Source organism: Hypanus sabinus, chromosome 12 (genome assembly GCF_030144855.1).
Source record: "Hypanus sabinus isolate sHypSab1 chromosome 12, sHypSab1.hap1, whole genome shotgun sequence".
Lineage (NCBI taxonomy): Eukaryota > Metazoa > Chordata > Chondrichthyes > Myliobatiformes > Dasyatidae > Hypanus > Hypanus sabinus.
In genome coordinates, this window is record NC_082717.1 from 54,726,469 (window position 1) to 54,746,461 (window position 19,993).

The 19,993-nt window shown below is 40.5% G+C and overlaps 1 protein-coding gene across 4 annotated transcripts in view; it reads right to left on the reverse strand.

The window, feature by feature from the left end:
* Positions 1-19,993, reverse strand: part of LOC132402897 (girdin-like) — a 284,694-nt gene that overhangs the window by 192,689 nt on the left and 72,012 nt on the right. For all 4 annotated transcript variants that reach the window (XM_059985972.1, XM_059985971.1, XM_059985970.1 and 1 more), the window contains exons 4-5: positions 18,465-18,534; positions 4,559-4,617 (exon numbers count right to left, since the gene is read on the reverse strand). In XM_059985972.1, the coding sequence (XP_059841955.1) occupies positions 4,559-4,617; positions 18,465-18,534 (129 nt within the window). The remainder of the gene's footprint in view (positions 1-4,558; positions 4,618-18,464; positions 18,535-19,993) is intronic.

Below are 19,993 nucleotides of genomic sequence, written 5' to 3' on the forward strand. Positions count from 1 at the left end.
TCATATGTTTGCATGCAGCAAGACCTAGCCCTAGACCAGGGGTCAGCAACCTTTACCACTGAAAGAGCCACTTGGACCCGTTTCCCACAGAAAAGAAAACACTGGGAGCTGCAAAACCCGTTTGACATTTAAAATGAAATAACACTGCATACAACGTTTTTTTTGCCTTTATGCTATGTATAAACAAACTATAATGTGTTGCATTTATGAAATTGATGAACTCCTGCAGAGAAAACGAAATTACATTTCTGCATGCAACAAAAACATTTTGAACTCCGAAAAAAAGACGTTGGGTTGAAAGTTACTTTTAAGTAAAATACTCAATGTCTATTTGAGTCCTTCTTGTATTTATGAAAAACGCCGAACTTAAATTTTCCGCCAGCAGCAAACCAAAAATATCATCAGCCAGCTGTCAGCCTGAAAAATAAAAGGACTATTTCACTGAACAATGAAAAAATATGAATATACATAAAATAATAGGCAATTAAAATATTTATCATACTTGGTTAATGGGATTTCTGCTCCTGGACCTCAGCGCACAGCGTCTGCACATCAGGGCTGTATGATGTCACCTTCATCTTTACACAGGATCGCAAGCTGTCATCTGTGAAGCATGCGCGATGTTTGTTTTTAATAAAGTTCATGTTGGAGAACACCTGCTCACATACATATGTGGATCCAAAGATCGACAGGACTCCAAGCGCATACTTTTTCATGTTTACATAAATGTCGGGCACAGCATTCCATGTTTCAAACACAAGTTGGTCCGGATTTGGAAGGTTTTCAATATCACTCCATTTGTGATTCTGAGCAAGAACGGCCTTCTGACGGGCAACATCTTCAAGGTCTGCTGTCAAGCGTCTAAACTTGGACACCCATATGTCTTTGTCAGCTATGTCGGCCAGTTCCATCTCAAGATCAGGTTGACTCACACCTGCCAATGCAGTCGTATTCAGTAGGGAAGGATCGATGCTTAAGGGAGTGACCGGGAAGGATAATGTGTTTTTTTCCTCTCTGAACTCACAGAAGCGTTTCCCAAACGATGTTTGCATTGCGATGATTGCAGAATGTAAATACTCCGAAATTATCATGTCGTGACCTTGTTTGAACTCTCTCAAATTGGGGAAGTGAGACAAAGTGCCTTTCTGTAAATCTCTGGCAAGCACTGTCAACTTGCGCTCGAATGCCAAGACATCCTCCAACATGTGCAGGGCTGTGCGTCCTTTCCCCTGAAGAGCTGTGTTCAGCGTGTTCAGGTGCGCTGTCATGTCTACCATGAAGTGTAGCTTTTCCAGCCACTCTGGCTGTTCCAGCTCAGGAAAGTTGAGCCCTTTGCTGCCCAGGAAAGTTTTCACTTCTTCCAGACACGCGACAAAGCGTTTCAGCACCTCCCCTTTGGACAGCCACCGGACTTTGTTGTGCAGCAGGAGATCAGAATATGCGCTTTCCATCTCGTCCAGTAACAAACAGAATTGACGGTGATTTAAACTTTTTGCCATTATTTTATTGACAATCTGAATGACAACATCCATTACTTCTGTGCATTCCGGAGGAAATGTTTGAGCGCACAGTGCCTCTTGGTGCAAGATGCAGTGAAAAGTCAGCAGCTTTCTGTCCAGCGACTTCTGCAGTAAAGCCACAAATCCCTTGTGCGTTCCCGTCATATTCGGAGCCCCATCAGTAGCTACTGACACCAGATGGGTGGTCTTTATTCCTTTGGCTCTTAAACAATTCAAGACAGCCTCATAGATGTCCTCCCCCCGTGTTTGGTCTTTTAGAGGTATCAACTCAATCAGTTCTTCCTGTGGCCCGGCAGAGTTTACATACCGGCAGAACAACGCTATTTGTTCAATATCGCCTTTGTCTTTAGACTCGTCACAGGCAATCGAGTAGGCCACAGCTGAATTGATGTCTTTAATTTGCTGTCTTGTGATGTCTTCTGCCATTTTTATGGTTCTGTCTTTGACAGTCTTTGCAGAGAGGGGCATATCCCTGATTTTCTGCACAATTTCACTCTTGTTTTTAAAGTCCGTGAATAGATGTTCTGAAATCTTAATGAAAGATTCTTTTATATATTCACCATCTGTAAACTGCTTCCCGTGCCTGACTATTTCCTGAGCGGCAATATAACTGGCGTATGTCGTTGATTTTCCTGACTTCATCCATTTCTGGAAATGATTTTTGCTCAGATCAACCTTCCGCATCAGTTCCGAAACGTCTTTTTTTCTCTCATCTCCATCCGGATATTTTTGAGCAAAGGCTGCGTGTTTACTCTGGAAATGCCTTGCGACATTTGACTTTTTGTTGTTTGCTAGTTTCTCATTGCATATTAAGCATACCGGTAAACCAGTCTCGTCAACAGTGAAAGCAAATGAATCTGTCCACGTATCATTAAACGTTCTGTTTTCTTCAGTCACTTTTCTTTTTTTAGAATTCTCCATAGTTGGCTTACCTTGGATCGAAAAATTAAAGAAATCGCGCACTGGCGGGTGTCAGGTATTGGCAGTGGTGACGTATATTAATAGCGATAAAAACACGTTGCAGCGGTGTGTTCAGGCAGTCAGTAAACTGCAGTCGAATAACTTTATTCGAACTAAACAGCCTTGCTTCTAAGCCTCCCTCAACCCAGCCCCCATGGACGCAGATGCTGCAAAAGACACGTACTCACAAACCCCCGTAGGCAATCTCCCTTAGCCGGAATGCTGGCTAATTGAGAGCCGTTTCGGATGTGTCAGAAAATGTGTCGCCACACTTACATTGTACAAGATCACCATAATCTTCAAATTTAGAATTACATTTCAAAAGCTAACAAACTAACATAAAATACATTTTAATTAAATACTGACCAATTATTTCCCAAAGCCACAGGGAGCCGCAGCACAGAGGTGAAAGAGCCACAAATGGCTCGGGAGCCGCAGGTTGCCGACCCCCGCCCTAGACCTTTGACAATGCAATCATAAATGGCAAGCAAAATGACAATTTTTATGCATTGGGCAGTGAACTTACTGCCTTCAAAATGGCGATGGAAACAATTGGGAATTGCACCAATTAAGTTGCAGTGGACAACTGGGGGGAATAGGATTACTTTACTAGGAGCCAACACTGACTAAGTTGGCTCCTTTTTAAGCCTGAACAATTTGTTCATATGTCCCTAATATTGCCAGGCAATGACTAACTCCAACAAGAGAGAGTTTAACTAATCATCTACCCTCAACAATACCAAAACCACTACATTGACATCCTGGTTGCCACCACGTACCCAAAAGTCAAAAGCTCGGTAACCTTTTGAGTAATTTCCTTCTTGACTCTTCAAGGACTATCCACCATCTTCGTACATGGCAGAATTAGGAGTGTTATGGACTACACCAATTACCTGAATAAGTGCTCCTCCAACAACTTTGAAGAAATTTTACTTATCCAGCAGTCTACTTGGTAAGTACAGCATTGTAATCCAAACATTAGTTTCCTCCTCCATTAACATATGGTGGTTTCACTATGTGCGATCCATAAAATGTTTCAGTTATTTGCAGTCATTTCACTAACAGCTACTAAACCTGCAACCTCTACTATTGAGAGGGATGAAATTCAGACAGATGGAAAAATCAGAACCTGGCAGTTCCTCTCTTAGTCATTCACCATCCTGATATGCTGCTCTTCATCCACTTTTGGAATTCCTACTATAACAATATTATGGAAGTATCTTTACATAAAGGACTGCAAAGATTCAAGGAAGAAGTGTATCAGAATTTTCTCAAGGGCTATTTGAAATGGCTGTGCCAGCAATTCTAGATTTGGAAAAAAAGGAAATAGGCACATATAGTTCTGCCGGCAATATGTTCTGAAAGTACTAACTAGGCTTGTACCAGCTTGGATAATTTATCAAGTGTGTGTCGTGCAACTGACATTTTAAAGTAGTTCAAAAGCCTTTCATATGAGCTTAGCTTTCATTACATGTCATCTTAAAACTAGCAGTAGAAAATACCTAAAAGACTGTATAAAGAAAAATGGGCAGCACAAGTTGAGAGACAATCAAGTGCAGTTTAGAAAATTATTATGGAGACTTCTAATGAAAAAAGCAGTCAGAAGGATTTGGAACTCCAGAGAAATAGACTGTGATACCACAAGTCTGTGTCCTCAAACCAAAAGAGAACACAAATAGCAAGCTCAGTACAAAGTACAGTAAAAATTTTGACTGGAGGACCTCAGTGGTAAAATGGAGTTACAAGCCAATTCCAAAATTCAAGTTTTTTTAATGTTAGAGTTATAATACATGAAGAACTATACTGTATACTTAACATATGTCTATCCTGTAAAATTTTGGCAGGGGAACTAAAAGAGATCTGCTTGTAGCTTCTTGATATTTAATTCTAAGTAGTCACATTTTGATGTCAAAGAAAGATTTACCAAGCAAGATGAGATGAAGGGATCATGTGTGCCAATATCATAAACAAACAATGATGATACCTTCATGTCCAAAAGGATATTAATTTTAAACACATTTCAATACCACCCAAAAAGCTGGTGCTTTCTATTACTAAAAAGAACAAAAGTCACTGACCTGAACTGTGCAACCCAGTAAGAGCAGGAGGAGCTTCTTCATCTCATTAATTCCACAGTCTGAAACAGATAAAATATCACTGTAAACTGCCTGTATTAAGTTTTGTGGGATGAGTTCAAATAAGTAGCCACAGATGAGTTGAATGTTGAAAAATTTGCTGCTGTTAATTGTAGTGCAATAGGCTTGATGAAAAGGTACCTCCGCAAATACGTAATGACCACAATTACTAAATCGTTAGCAAGAACATCACAAATTAATTGAATAAAATACCATAGACATTATTTTGCTTGTGAACTTAAAATGTAAGAGAAAAAAAATCCTTACTTTAGCAAAAGTAGGTTCCCAATAGCATCCAAATGCAGATTATCATTGTAAACAAAACAATCTCAATGTTATGACACTGGGAAGAATTCTCAAATTTCCATGACTTGTCATGCAATTAATTCTTTATTGTCCTTCATATTCTGAATTGGAACACTACAATTGTTTGGAAATAAGTATTTGTCAAATCCAAGCCATCATCATCTTGACAAACATTATTAACCTGGGCAATTGCATTTTACTGCATATTTTGAAATAAATATCTAATTTAAACTTAAAATACTCAAATAAATCTGAAAATTAAAGTTATTGGTATTGGATGATCAAAAGACAATGGAACAAAATTGTTGCTGGCAGTTCTTTGTGTAGATGATTGAGCCCACACAAGCTACTTAGCATGCACAGTCATACTAGACTGCATATAACCCTTAAGTGACGTCACATCCACAAGACTACCATGTACAAACCCTTTCCTTCATAACTGATCACCCTGCCTACTTCACTGGCAAAGTCCCTACTGTCATCACATTCCTCTCCCACCAATCTACCCAGCAACTGACAAATTATTTCAAGTAAATAAAACAGTATCAGAATCAGGTTTATTATCACCAGCATGTGTTGTGAAATTTGTTAATTTAGCAGCAGTACTTCAATACAATACATAATATAAAGAAAAAATAAAATAATAATAATTAAATCAATTACAGTATATGTATATTGAATAGCTTAAAATCATGCAAAAACAGAAATAACATATATTAAAAAAGTGAGGTAGTGTTCCATGGTTCAATGTCCATTCAGGAATCGGATGGCAGAGGGGAAGAAGCTATTCCTGAATCACTGAGTGTGTGTCTTCAGGCTTCTGTACCTCCTACCTGATGGAAACAGTGAGAAAAGGGCATGCCCTGAGTGCTGGAGGTCCTTAATAATGGATGCTGCATTTCTGAGGCACAGCTCCTTGAAGATGTCCTGGGTACTTTGTAGTCTAGTACCCAAGATGGAGCTGACTAAATAACCCTCTGCAGCAGCCCCTCCATACTAGACAGAGATGCAGCCTGTCAGAATGCTCTCCACAGTACATCTATAGAAGTTTTTGAGAGTAATTGTTGACATGCCAAATCTCTTCAAACTCCTAATGAAGCAGTCACTGTCTTGCCTTCTTTACAACTGCATATATGAATATATGTTTGCGATCACACAATTTAAGCTATCCAGTTTTTAACTTCTGAAAAGGAATTCTGCTATATTTGGTAAAGGAACGGGTAAACAGAATATTTAACTGTTTTTCATAGACTAAATATGCATAAATCCTCAGCAACGTAATTCTGTTGTTATCAATAAAATGAATTACTAAGTGGAAAACTGAGTTGTTGAGTATCTACTTTCCACATAACCTCTCAAGCTACCAGCCCATATTAGCAAGGAAGAGTGAACAGAAACTCCTGTTCAGCATTGTATACTATTCGAAACTTTTTCCAAGAGATTATACTTTTGTATGTTGAGCCTGGTTCTTGTGTTAAAGCATTTGGCTGCAACCCTACACCTAACTTGACTTGTACCTATGGAGTTTTAGTTCTGCAACAGATCCATTTATTCTAAAGTCATGCTCAGCAGACTTCCTCCCTAACGATCTATTTTAATATAATACTTGTGAACAGGAACCTGAAACAACAGGTGGACTTCCACTTCTCAAACTACTGCTGAACTCCTAACATCCTGACTCTTTCTCCCCCCCCCCCCCCCGGTGTTCAAACAGAACTTGATACCCAAATAAATCAAAAAAAAGAACAAAGACTGTGACATCCAAATAAACTGTTTAGCTAAATAGACAACAAGAATCAAATTCAAGTACAATCACCATGGAGATAAGATGTGGTAGTTATTTCTGAAACAAGGCCAGGAGACCACTTGAACTGAGAATTTATCAGAAAAAAATAGTTAATGTCTACAGCAAGAAGGAAGGGACACTGACTTGTCCCTAATGACTACACCTGTGAGAAATGTATTCAACTTCAACTCCTTACAGTCTGTGTTCGCGAACTTTTGAATGACTAATGGATCATTTGGGAGACTGAAAGGTTAGTAGACAGAAATTACAGGGAGGTAGACAGGAATTACAGGGAAGCACTCACAGCTAGGTTGAAGGAAGCAGGTAGTTAGTTAACTGTTAACAGAAGGGAAATCTACAAAGTAACCTTTAGGAAATCCTGCACAAGGACCCCCAAGTCCCTTTGTACTTCACTTTTTGTATTTTCTCTCCATTTAGAAAATAGTCAACCCTTTCATTTCTTCTACCAAAGTGCATGAACATACACGTTCCAACTTTGTATTTCATCTGCCATTTCTTTACCTCTTCTCCTAAACCGTTTAAGTCCTTCCATAGCCCCTCTACTTCCTCAAAAATACTTGCCCTCCACCTACCTTCATATTGTCAGCAAACTTTGCAATAAATCCATCAATTCCATATTGACATACAAGGTAAAAAGAATCAGTCCCTAAAGGTAATTTGCATATTGAGTCTGCGGTGAGGAAGGCTAATGCAATGTTAGCATTTATTTCAAGAGGACTAGAATATAAGAGCAAGGATGTAATGTGGAAACTTTATAAAGCACTGGTGAAGCTTCACTTGGAGTATTATGAGCAGTTTTAAGCCCAAGGAGCTGCTGAAACTGGACAGAGTTCAAAGGGGATGTATGAGAATGATTCCAGGATTGAATGGCTTGTCACCTGAAGAACATTTGATGGCTCTAGGTCCGTATTCATTAGAATTCAGAAGAATAAGGGGTGACCTCATTGAAACCTACCAAACAGTGAAAGGCCTTGATAGAATGGATGTGGAGAGGATGTTCCCTGTGGTGGGACAGTCTAAGGCCAGAGAACACAGAGATGAGGAGGAGTTCTTTTAGAACAGAGAGGAGGAGGAGTTTCTTTAACCAGAGACTAGTGAATCGGTGGAATAGTCAACTATGGAGGCCAAGTCTTTATGTACATTTAAGGCAGAGGTTGATAGATTCTTGATTGGTCAGGCATGAAGGGAGATGGGGAGAAGGCAGGAGATTGGGGCTGAGAAGAAAATTGGATCAGCCATGATGAAATGGCCGAGCAGACTTGACAGGCTAAATGGCATAATTCTGTTCCTATAACTTTTGGTCTTATAACACCTTCAGTCCTGTCTTCACCCTTTTCAATTTTGTCTGCCTTTTTTGTTGCAAGTCATCCTGCTGATTTCAATTTTGCACTATCAACAACCTCTCCTTACGACACATTACCTGTTTGTAAACCAGCTACCTCATCTTCAGCACTATTATCTGCCTTTCCTATGATAGTTCTTTCACTGAGATATACGCAGCTCAAGGACACTATCACACCATGCTTAACCTTTTGAGTCCTACATCTGTCTGAGGTTTACCAACATCTGCCTCCACAACCTCTCCACTAACTGTTCTGGCACTCAGGTTCCCATCCCCCTGCAATTGTAGTTTAAACTCCACCAAGCAGCATTAACAAAACTTCCTGCTAGGATATTAGTCCCCTTCCAGTTCAGGTGCAAAGCATCCCTTCTGTATAGGTCTTACCCTCCCCAGAAGAGAGACCAATGATCCAAAAATCTTATGCCCTTCCTCTTACATCAACCCCTTAGCCACATATTAAACTGTATAATCTTCCTAGATTTGGCCTCACTAGCATGTGGCACAGATGGTAATCCTGAGATCAGAATATTGGAGGGTCTGCCCTTTAATTTAGCACCCAGCAACCTGAACACCCTATGCAGAATCTCACCCCTTGCCCTACCCACGTCACTGGTACCTACATGGACCACAAATGGTGGCTATTCACCCCTCCCCCACTTAGGAATGCAGACTTGATCCAAGATATCCCAGTCCCTGGCAACCAGGAGGCAACTTACTATCCAGGAATCTCGTTCTCACCCACAGAACCTCCTGTTCATTCCCTTAACTAACAAATCCCGTCACCACTGTGTGCCTTTTCTCCCCCTTCCCTCCTGAGTCACAGAGGCAGACTCAGTGCCAGAGACCCGCCCACTGTAACTATCTTCCGCTATGTCATCACCCGCCTCCCTACCCACCCCCCCCCCGGGTTAATATCCAAAGTTATATACCTGTTGTTGGGGGTAGTGGTGCACTGGTTCCTTAACCGCTTTCTCTTTCCTGACTCTCACCCAGTTTCCTGTGTCCTGCACCTTGGGTGTAATTACCTCTCTATGTCCTATCACCCTATCAGCCTCCTGAATGATCTGGAGTTCATCTAGTTCCAACTCCAACTCCTTAACACAGATTGCTAGAAGCTGCAGCTGGATGCACTTTCTCATAGCTGTAGTCATCAAGAGACACATCCTGCAAGAGGAACAGTCAACTATCCTGATTGGCATCTCTACTATCCTAGCTGAGCAGATAAAAAAATAAGCTTTTCTTCTCTTCTGCTTTCTCTGACTGAAGCCCTGAAGAGCTAAAGCTTCACGATCACCACTAACTCTGTCTACTCAGATAACAGCCACTGAGTTTGTCCCGCCTTCCTTTAATTTGCTCTTGCTAATCAATCCCAAATGCTGATTGGTTGCTGGTCAAAGTTCTTTTTTGTAACAGTGACCTGCTCCAGTCTTTTGTACTTGGGCAGTAAACCTTACTGAAGTCCCCTCCTCTCAAAACTTCTGATATCTGGATTGGCTGCTGGTTAAAGCTCGTTTTTTCACTCTCCCTTTGTGCTGGATCACCCAAAGTGCAGCACCTCACATTCACTCAGATTAAATTCCATCTGTCATTTCCCCAACCATATCTTCAAATGATCTGTATCCCACTTGATTCTTTGGCATCTTTTATATAATGCAGAACATCGCCAATTTATGTGTCATGTGCAGACTTACCATGCTTTAATTCAAATTACCAGTAGTTGCAGACCTCTATCCAAAATAAGACCCATCCTCTGCTACCCTTGTCTTTTAAGAGCTTGGCAATTGATGAACAAGTGAATGAAAGGTTACCATAAGAGCCTATATCATCTACTTCAGATAACTATTTCTTCGTATCTTTGTTTGCATGGGAGAGGCAGCAAGTGCAGATAAGGTGACACAGAAAACTTTTCCAATGATCCAAAAATAATTATTAGTGAACAACGTTAAATTCTTAGTAAGGGTAAAGCAATTTTTTAAAAATGAGGAAGCCCTCATACACGTTTACCTCAAGGGACAAGAAAATTGCAGATTTTTAGGCAGCCAAACTTAAGGATGATTGCAAGCTTAGTATAGAAAGCAAAGGGTAGCAGTGAATGGGTGTTTCTCGGACTGGCTGGAGGTGACTAGTGGGGTACCACAGGGCTCTGTATTGGGACCACAGCTCTTTACGATTTATGTCAACGATTTAGATGAGGGCATTGAAAACTATATCAGCAAGTTTGCTGACGATACTAAACTGGGTGGCAGTGTGACATGCGAAGAGGACATTAGGAGAATACAGGGAGACTTGGATAGGCTGGGTGAGTGGGCAGATACTTGGCAGATGTCATTCAATGTGAATAATTGTGAAGTTATCCACTTTGGAAGCAGGAACAAGAGGGCAGAGTATTGTTTGAACGGTGTAGAGTTAGGTAAGGGAGAAATGCAAAGAGACCTAGGAGTCCTAGTTCACCAGTCAATGAAGGTGAATGAGCAAGTGCAACAGGCAGTGAAGAGGGCAAATGGAATGTTGGCCTTTGTTACAAGGGGAATTGAGTACAAGAGCAAGGATGTCCTTTTGCATTTGTACAGGGCCCTGGTGAGACCACACCTGGAATATTGTGTACAGTTTTGGTCTCCAGGTTTAAGGAAGGACATTCTGGCAATTGAGGAAGTGCAGCGTAGATTCACTAGGTTGATTCCTGGGATGGCAGGGCTGTCTTACGCAGAGAGATTGGAGAGATTGGGCTTGTACACACTGGAATTGAGGAGATTGAGAGGGGATCTGATTGAAACGTTTAAGATAATTAAAGGATTTGATAGGATTGAGGCAGGAAATATGTTCCAGATGTTGGGAGAATCCAGTACCAGAGGGCATGGATTGAGAATAAGAGGTCAGTTATTTAAAACAGAGTTGAGGAAGAGCTTCTTCTCCCAGAGAGTTGTGGAGGTGTGGAATGCACTGCCTCAGAAGACGGTGGAGGCCAATTCTCTGGATGCTTTCAAGAAGGAGCTAGATAGATATCTGATGGATAGGGGAATCAAGGGATATGGGGACAAGGCAGGGACTGGGTATTGATAATGAATGATCAGCCATGATCTCAGAATGGCGGTGCAGACTTGAGGGGCCGAATGGTCTACTTCTGCACCTATTGTCTATTGTCTGTTGTCTATAGTATCACGAAGGAGAACTCAGGGGTCTAAAGGGATATTCGAAGGCCAATCATCCACTGATGTGATAATCAAACTAAAATCTGGATGATCACTTCCAAGAGTATATCACTTTGTTTTCCCTCTTCTTGTAAGAAATAACCTGTATGTCATCAATAATGCCCATTCGTATCAAGATAACAGCAAGAAAATGGCTGACAACATACAAATTTAAATACAAATTGCCCTTATTCTTAACTTTTACAAAAGTCTGTTCTCTGTAAAGAAGTATTATTTTCTTCAAAGACATTCATTGTGTATTTATTTATATTAGGGTTCAAATAAAAACACAATACTTATGCCTTAGCACATATAAAATAGGCAACTTGCACTTTCCAAGATATCTTCTGGCTAAATTCTCAGCTCTATGTAGGCAGTTAGTAAAACTTTCAAGTGAAATTGGTAAATAACCATTAGGTGGAAAAGTAATTATTGCAGATGAAGTCAGAAATTTGAAAAGGAACACGGACAGATTAAGCAAATGGACACCTCCATAAAAGCTGGAGTTCAATGTCCGCCAAAGAGAAATAAACAGTTAAAAGAAACAAGGAATTGGAGAGGAGTGAAAAGATTTTTAAAGTACACAATTAATTTAAAATCAATGATCAGATACAGAAAGCAATGAAAAAAGCTGCTACTAGCATTAGAAAGTTTGTAGAAGAGATTAGCTGGGATGTTGCCTGGATGGAGGGCTATAAGAAAAGATTGAGTAGTGTGGGTTTATTCTCACTGGAATAGAGTGACATTTTAGAGATTGATAAAATGATGATATAAGGAGGATAGCCAGTCTTTGTCAAAAGGTGGAAAATCTAAAAATAGAGGGCATTCGTTTAAAGTGAGAGGGGAGAAATTTAAAGGAGATCTGAGGGAACATTTCCTCACAGATGGTGGTGGTTATACGGAATGAGCTGCCAGAGGAAGTAGTAGACACAGATGCAATTACACTGTGAAAAATACATATGGCCAATTAATGGATAGGAAAGAAGAGAAGAATACAAGTGGGTAAATATACTTCCATGGTTAAGTGCCACAGATGGCAAGGATAAGTTGGGCTGAAGGATACATTTTTCTGCTGTAAAACTTTAGGACTCTAATGACCTTCACTTCATGATAGTGAGATTGGAGGTGAGCTGCAATGTTTAACAAGTATGGAGCCTTGATCAACTAAAACAATTGTACTGTGTTCAATTTTCTGCACCACACTTCTGGTAGGATGGATGATCTTGATAAAGATTCAGTGTAGGTTCACCAGAATAGAGGATAATTTCACGAAGGATATTAAAACTCTGAGCAACACTCACAAAATGCTGGTGGAACGCAGCAGGCCAGGCAGCATCTATAGGGAGAAGCACTGTCGACGTTTCGGGCTGCGACCCTTCATCAAGACTAACTGAAAGGAAAGATAGTAAGGCTCCAGCACCATCAACGCGTGTTCCAACGACTATGGACAGCTTCAAAGCGATTGTGGAACCACACACTGCAACTCCAGCCTTGAACTTCAGGCCGGGTCTTCACGTGCTGTGATTGTGACTCCCGTCTCCCCTTCCCCCACCACCACTCTGCAATCCCCTCTCCCTCAGATCCCATTGTCAGCTCCTGGGCCCTCAGAGGCTCCATCTTCCTCTCACCCCAACCCTCCCCTCTCCACCAACACCACCAGCCTCCCTTCCCACTCTGATCCCATCTCTCATCCATGCCAGGTCTTTACCATTCCCTCCGACCTTCAACTCTCTGAGGCAGAATGCTCTGTCCTCAGTAAGGGCCTCACCTTTGTCCCCCTTTCTGCAAGTCTGCAACTGTCAGCAAGTTCTGTGTACACCATGATGCTGAACTGTTCTTCCGCCGGCTCCGTCTCCGAGCTTACTTCTTTGGCAAGGACTCTCCTACCCCCACCAATGACTACTTCTCCCATCTTCAACCCTCCTCCTCTTCATGGACACCCCGCTCTGGTCTTCTGCCTGCTCTGGATCTCTTTATTGCTAATTGCCAACGGGACATCAACTGTCTCGACTTCACCACACGGTGTTCCAATTCCAACCTCACTATAAAACCCACTGATAAGGGGGGAGCTGTTATAGTCTGGCATACTGACCTCTACCTGGCTGAGGCACAGCAACAACTCTCTGATATCTCCTCTTATTTACCCCTTGATCATGACCCCACTAAGGAGCACCAGGCCACTGTCTCCTATATCATCACCAACCTTAACAGCTCTGGGGATCTCCCATCCACTGCCACCAACCTCACAGTTCCCACACCCCGCACTTCTTGTTTCTACCTCCTATCCCTTACTACTTTTCCTTTCAGTTAGTCATGATGAAGGGTCTTGGCCCAAAACGTCAACAGTGCTTCTCCCTGTAGATGCTGCCTGGCCTGCTGCGTTCCACCAGCATTTTGTGTGTGTTGCTTAAATTTCCAGCATCTGCAGATTTTCTCATGTTTACTTAAAAATCTGAACTCTCTTAAAATGCAATGAATACTGACGGTATCAATAAATGAGTGGTGTTACTTAAGGGAATGAAAATAAATCTAAATTTATAGATGAGACATTGATAAGTCATAATTTAACTGAACTGCGGAGCACACCTGAGAAGAACTGCCTCCTCCAACTACCACGTTCCTAATTGTGGAATACAATGCCACAGAGATTTAGAAGAATTAATTGAGGATTTACCTCATTCAAAATGACTTATTATACAAAATATAGGCAGAAAACTATAAAGAAAGCTATAAAATCCTATGTTTAGAAAACAATAAAGAACTTGTATTTAAAAATGATAACTTTCAAAAAATATTTACATATTCCAAAAACTAGCTGGAATTTGGCAAAACATTTCTGTGTAAACATTCATTATACAATGTTATGTTGAGGATACAAACTTCTTATCCACAGTTTTAACATACAACATAGAAAGGTGCAGCACAGGTATGGACTGTTTGGCTCACCATGTATATACCAAACATGATGCCAAATTTAAAGTAATCCCTTCTGCATTCATTTGATCCGTATCCCTCCATTCCCTGCACAATCATGTGGCTATCTAAATGTCTCTTGAACACCACTATTGTATTTGCTTCCACCTCCATCCCTACTGCATGTTCCAGGCACCTACAAATCACTGTGTAAAAAAACTTGCCCTGCATATTTCCTTAAAACTTTACCCGCCCCCATCATCTTCAAGCTATGCCCTTTCGTATTTCACACTTTTACCCGGTAAAAAATATTCTGTCACCCTATCTGTACTTCTCAATTTTATAAGCTTCTTTTAGACTTCCTCTCAGCATCTGACACTGCAAATAAAACTACCCAAGTTTGTTCAACCTCTCTGTATAGCTAATACCCTCTAGCGCACAATCTCCAAACTCTTCACATTCTTCCTGTAGTGAGGCAAGCAACATTGCACAAAATAGTTGAAGTGCAACCAAGCAAAAGTTTTACACAGCTGTAACACTGACTTCCTGACTCTTATACACAATGCCCAATGGATGAATGCAAGCATATCATACACCTTCTTTACCATTCTAACTATCTATGTTGCCAATTTCAGGGAGCTATGAACATCAATGCTGTTAAAGATCCTGCCAATAACTGTATACTTTCCCATTACATTTGACCTCCCAAACCTCAACACCTCATATTTGCTTGGATTAAACTCTGCCATTTCAGTGACCATATCAGTAAAAATTCATTTGATACAGTGCCTATAAAAAGTATTCAACATACCTTGGAAGTTTTCATGTTTTATTGTTTCACAACATTGAAACACAGTGGATTTAATTGGGCTTTTTTTGTCACTGTTCAAGAGAAAAGACTCTTTCCTGTCAGTGAAAACAAATTTGTACAAATTGCTCTAAACTTATTATAATTATTAAACACAAAAAAATTGATTGCATAATTATTCACCAAGTATTTAGCAGATGCACCTTTGCCAGCAATTACAGCCTTGAGTCTGTGTGGATATGTCTCTATCAGCTTTGCACATCTGGACTCAGCAATTTTTCCCATTTTGCTTTACAAAATTGCTCAAGCTCTGTCAGATTGCACGGGGATCATGAGAGAACTGCCCTTTTCAAGGCCAACTACAAATTCGCAATTGCATTGAGGTCTGGACTCTGGCTTGGCCACTCCAGAACATCAACTTTGTTGTTTTTAAACTATTCCTGTGTAGCTTTGGCTTTATGCTTGGGGTCATTGTCTTGTTGGAAAACAAATCTTCTCCCAAGTCACAAATCTTTTGCAAACTGTATCAGGTTTCCCTCCAGGGTTTCCCCGTAATTTGCTACATTCATTTTACCCTCTACCTTCACAAGCCTTCTAGGCCTGCTACAGTGAAGCATCCTCACAGCATGATGCAGCCACCAATTTGCTTCATTGTAGGGATGGTGTGTTTTTGATGATGTGCAGTGTTTGGCTTATAGCAACCATAGCATTTAGTCTGATGGCCAAAAAGCTCAGTTTTTGGTTTCATCAGGCTATAGAACCATCTTCCAGCTGACTTCAGAGTCTCTCACTTTCTGGCAAACTCTAGCCAAGATTTCTTGTGTTTTCTTCCCATTAGTTGTGCAGGTGTGGAATGCACTACCTCGGAAGACGGTGGAGGCCAATTCTCTGGATGCTTTCAAGAAGGAGCTAGATAGATATCTGATGGGTAGGGGAATCAAGGGATATGGGGACAAGGCAGGGACTGGGTATTGATAGTGAATGATCAGCCATGATCTCAGAATGGCGGTGCAGACTCGAGGGGCCGAATGGTCTACTTCTGCACCTATTGTCTATTGTCTAGTAACTTTCTCTTTGCCACTCTTCCATAAAGCCGCGACTGGTGAAGCACCTGGACAACAGTTGTTGTATGCACAGTCTCTCCCATCTCAGCCACCGAAGCTTGTAATTCCTTCAGAGTTGTCATAGGTCTCCTGGTGGCCTCCCTCACTAGTCACTTTCTTGAGTGGTCACTCAGTTTTCATTTCCTGATGATTGACTTCTGCCATGGTACAGTCAATAACTTGGAAATTTTCTTGTTACCTTCTTGTGACTTGTGCTTTTCAATAACCTTTTCGTGAAGTTGCTTGGAGTGTTCTTTTGTCTTCATGGTGTAGTTTTTGCCAGGATACTGACTTAGCAGCAATAAATTGACTTACTACAATAAATTGAAATACCTTGACTGCACATATGCAGTCAAATGGAGTGATCATCACTTAACTAATTATGTGACTTCTAAAACCAACTGGCTGCACCAGTGATAATTTGGTATGTCATATCAAAGGGGGTGAATTCTTATACAATTATTTTGTACTTTATATTTGTAATTAATTTAGATCACTTTGTAGAGATGTTTTTATTTTGACACGAAAGAGTTATTTTGTTTATCAGTGTCAAAAAAGCCAAATTAAATCCACTGTGATTTAATGTAGTGAAACAAAACAACATGAAAACTTCTGGGGGCAGGGGGAATGAATACTTTTTACAAGCACTGTAACCTTCCTCACTGACTGCACTCCTACTATTCATTGTGCTGTCTACAAACTTGATAACCAATTCCTGTACTGATCCCTGTGAAACACCACTGATCACAGTCCCCAGCCAGAATAACTCCTTTCCTCCATTATCCTCTATCTTCTTATGGGCAAGTCATTTCTGAATCCAGTCCAGCAAGTCACCAGGAATTCTATGCATCTCAATCTACTGGATGAACCTATAATGACTGATCTTGTTAAATATTTTACTAAAAGCCCATATAGCCAAGTTCCACCTCCCAACCTATATCAGTCACCTTTGTCACCACCTCAAAAAACTTAACCAAGTTTTTAAGATACAACTGATTGCAATTAGCCCATGGTTTTCTCTACGAATCATTTCCTATTGTATCCTAAGAATCCTAATGTGATGCTCACCAGTTTTTAATTCCCTGGGTTATCTCCAGTTCCGTTCTTAAACAAATAAACAACATCGGATATTCTTCAATCTTTTGGGACCTCATCAGCAGCTATAAATGACACAAAGATCTTCATGAAGGCCCTTGCAATCACTCTTCTGTCTCTCTCAGTGATGTGAGATAAACAGATCTCATCAGGTCTTGGGGATTTAAATACCTCAACTCTTTTCATGCAGAAATAAATTTGATAAATCTGACTTATCTTTATGCCACAGAAATCCTCTAAGGTTGCAGTCATGCTCTGCAAATCTGTAACTAGCTTGAGAGCACATCAGAATTTGCACTTCATGGGGGAAATAAATAAGGATATTAAACTAGAATAAGAGTATTATTAGTTCAGCCAGAGTAAATATGAATATAATGCTAATTCATAACCATACATTGCATGTATTGCTCCTATTTAATAGTGAAATGTTGGCTGCCAATAGCATAAAATAGAACATAGAAAAACTACAGCACAATACAGGCTCTTTGGCCCACAAAGTTGTGCCGAACATGTCCCTGCCTTAGAAATTACTAGGCTTACCTATAGCCCTCTATTTTACTAAGCGCCATGTACCTATCTAAAAGCCTCTTAAAAGACCCTATTGTATTCACCTCCACCACCATTGCTGGCAGCCCATTCCATGCACTCACCACTCTCTGAGTAAAAAAACTTACCTCTGACATCTCCTCTTTACCTACACTCCAGCACCTTAAACCTGTATCCTCTTGTGGCAACCATTTCAGCCCTGGGAAAAAACCTCTGACTATCCACACGATCAATGCCTCTCATCATCTTGTACATCTCTATCAAGTCACCTCTCATGCTCCTTAGCTCCAAGGAGAACAGGCCAAGTTCACTCAACCTATTCTCATAAGGCATGCTCCCCAATCCAGGCAACATACTTGCAAATCTCCTCTGCACCTTTCTATGTCTTCCACATCCTTCCTGTAAGTGAGGCGACCAGAACTGAGCACAGTACTCCAAGTGGGGTCCGACCAAGGTCCTATATAGCTGCAACATTACCTCTCGGCTCCTAAATTCAATTCCACGATTGATGAAGGCCAATACACCGTACACCTTCTGAACCACAGAGTCAACCTGCGCAGCTACTTTGAACGTCCTATGGACTCGGACCCCAAGATCCCTCTGATCCTCCACACTGCCAAGAGCCTTACCATTAATACTATATTCTGCCATCAATATACAACTTATAATAGTAAAACTTACTATTTTAAGAACCAATTAAGAAAAATCATTGTTACACAAACGTTTAGTTAGATAACTCACCTGAGAGAGGGGTCCGGCCCAGGACAAGAACATTTGGAAGAGACATCATAATTAGCTGCTGAAGTGTCTCCTGTAGATTTCAATAGATGTTAATCAATATATACATAAAGTAAACTGAAATGCAATAACAGCAACACTCAAGAATCTCAGGTAATGTTTTTCATTATTCCTCCAATGTTTAAAAACAAGTTGATATTCCATATAACCATATAACAATCACAGCACGGAAACAGGCCATCTCGGCCCTCCTAGTCCGTGCCGAACTCTTAATCTCACCTAGTCCCACCTACCTGCACTCAGCCCATAACCCTCCACTCCTTTCCTGTCCATATACCTATCCAATTTTACCTTAAATGACACGACTGAATTGGCCTCTACTACTTCTACAGGAAGCTCATTCCACACAGCTATCACTCTCTGAGTAAAGAAATACCCCTCGTGTTTCCCTTAAACTTCTGCCCCCTAACTCTCAAATCATGTCCTCTCATTTGAATCTCCCCTACTCTCAATGGAAACAGCCTATTCATGTCAACTCTATCTATCCCTCTCAAAATTTTAAATATCTCAATCAAATCCCCCCTCAACCTTCTACGCTCCAATGAATAGAGACCTAACTTGTTCAACCTTTCTCTGTAACTTAAGTGCTGAAACCCTGGTAACATCCTAGTAAATCGTCTCTGCACTCTCTCTAATTTATTGATATCTTTCCTATACACCATATTCCAAACGTATAATTCCAAGCAGCAATTAAAGACAAATCTATTGAGAAATTGTGACAAAGGTATTCAACATTGAGTGGAGCACTCAAAATGGAAGACAACTACAAAGATTACCATTCTAATTAAATTGCAAAAAATACTTTATGCACCTCTTTATGAATTTCTTTGAAACAGACAGGGCTTGCCATTTTTCTGCCTAAAGAAATTATAACCTCAAATTTAAAAGCAATTTTCAAACATAATAGTCTGTCTAGAAATGTGACTGTAACTGAAAATACATGTTCACTTTAAAATTGTATAAGTGTAAGGATTGTTGTGCTTTGATGAAACAATTAAATGACATACAAATGGGAAAAACAACCGACAGCACAAAAGGGAGGGGCATTTAAAGTGTCCATTAATCCATGCAGGTTCTCATCCAGAAGATTTATATGAATGGGATCAATGATGAATTGCCCATTTGGATTCAGAACTGGCTTGCCTATAGAAGACAAAGGGTAGTAGTCAAAATGACTTGTTCCCAGAGGTCTGTGATTATTGGTGTTCCACAGAGCTCTGTACTGGGATCTCTGTTGTTTGAGATGTTTATTCAATGACCTGGGTGAAAATTTAGATGGGTTTGTTAATAATTTTGCAAATGATACAAAGATTGGTAGTGTTTTGTAAAGTGTAGAAGACTGAGATGCAGCAGAAGATCGATCAGTTGCTGATATGGATGGAGAAATGGCAGATGGAGTTAACCCAGCCAAATGTGAAGTACTATCCCTTTTCCCATCATCTCTGGCAAAAATGCTATCCCCTTCTCACAAT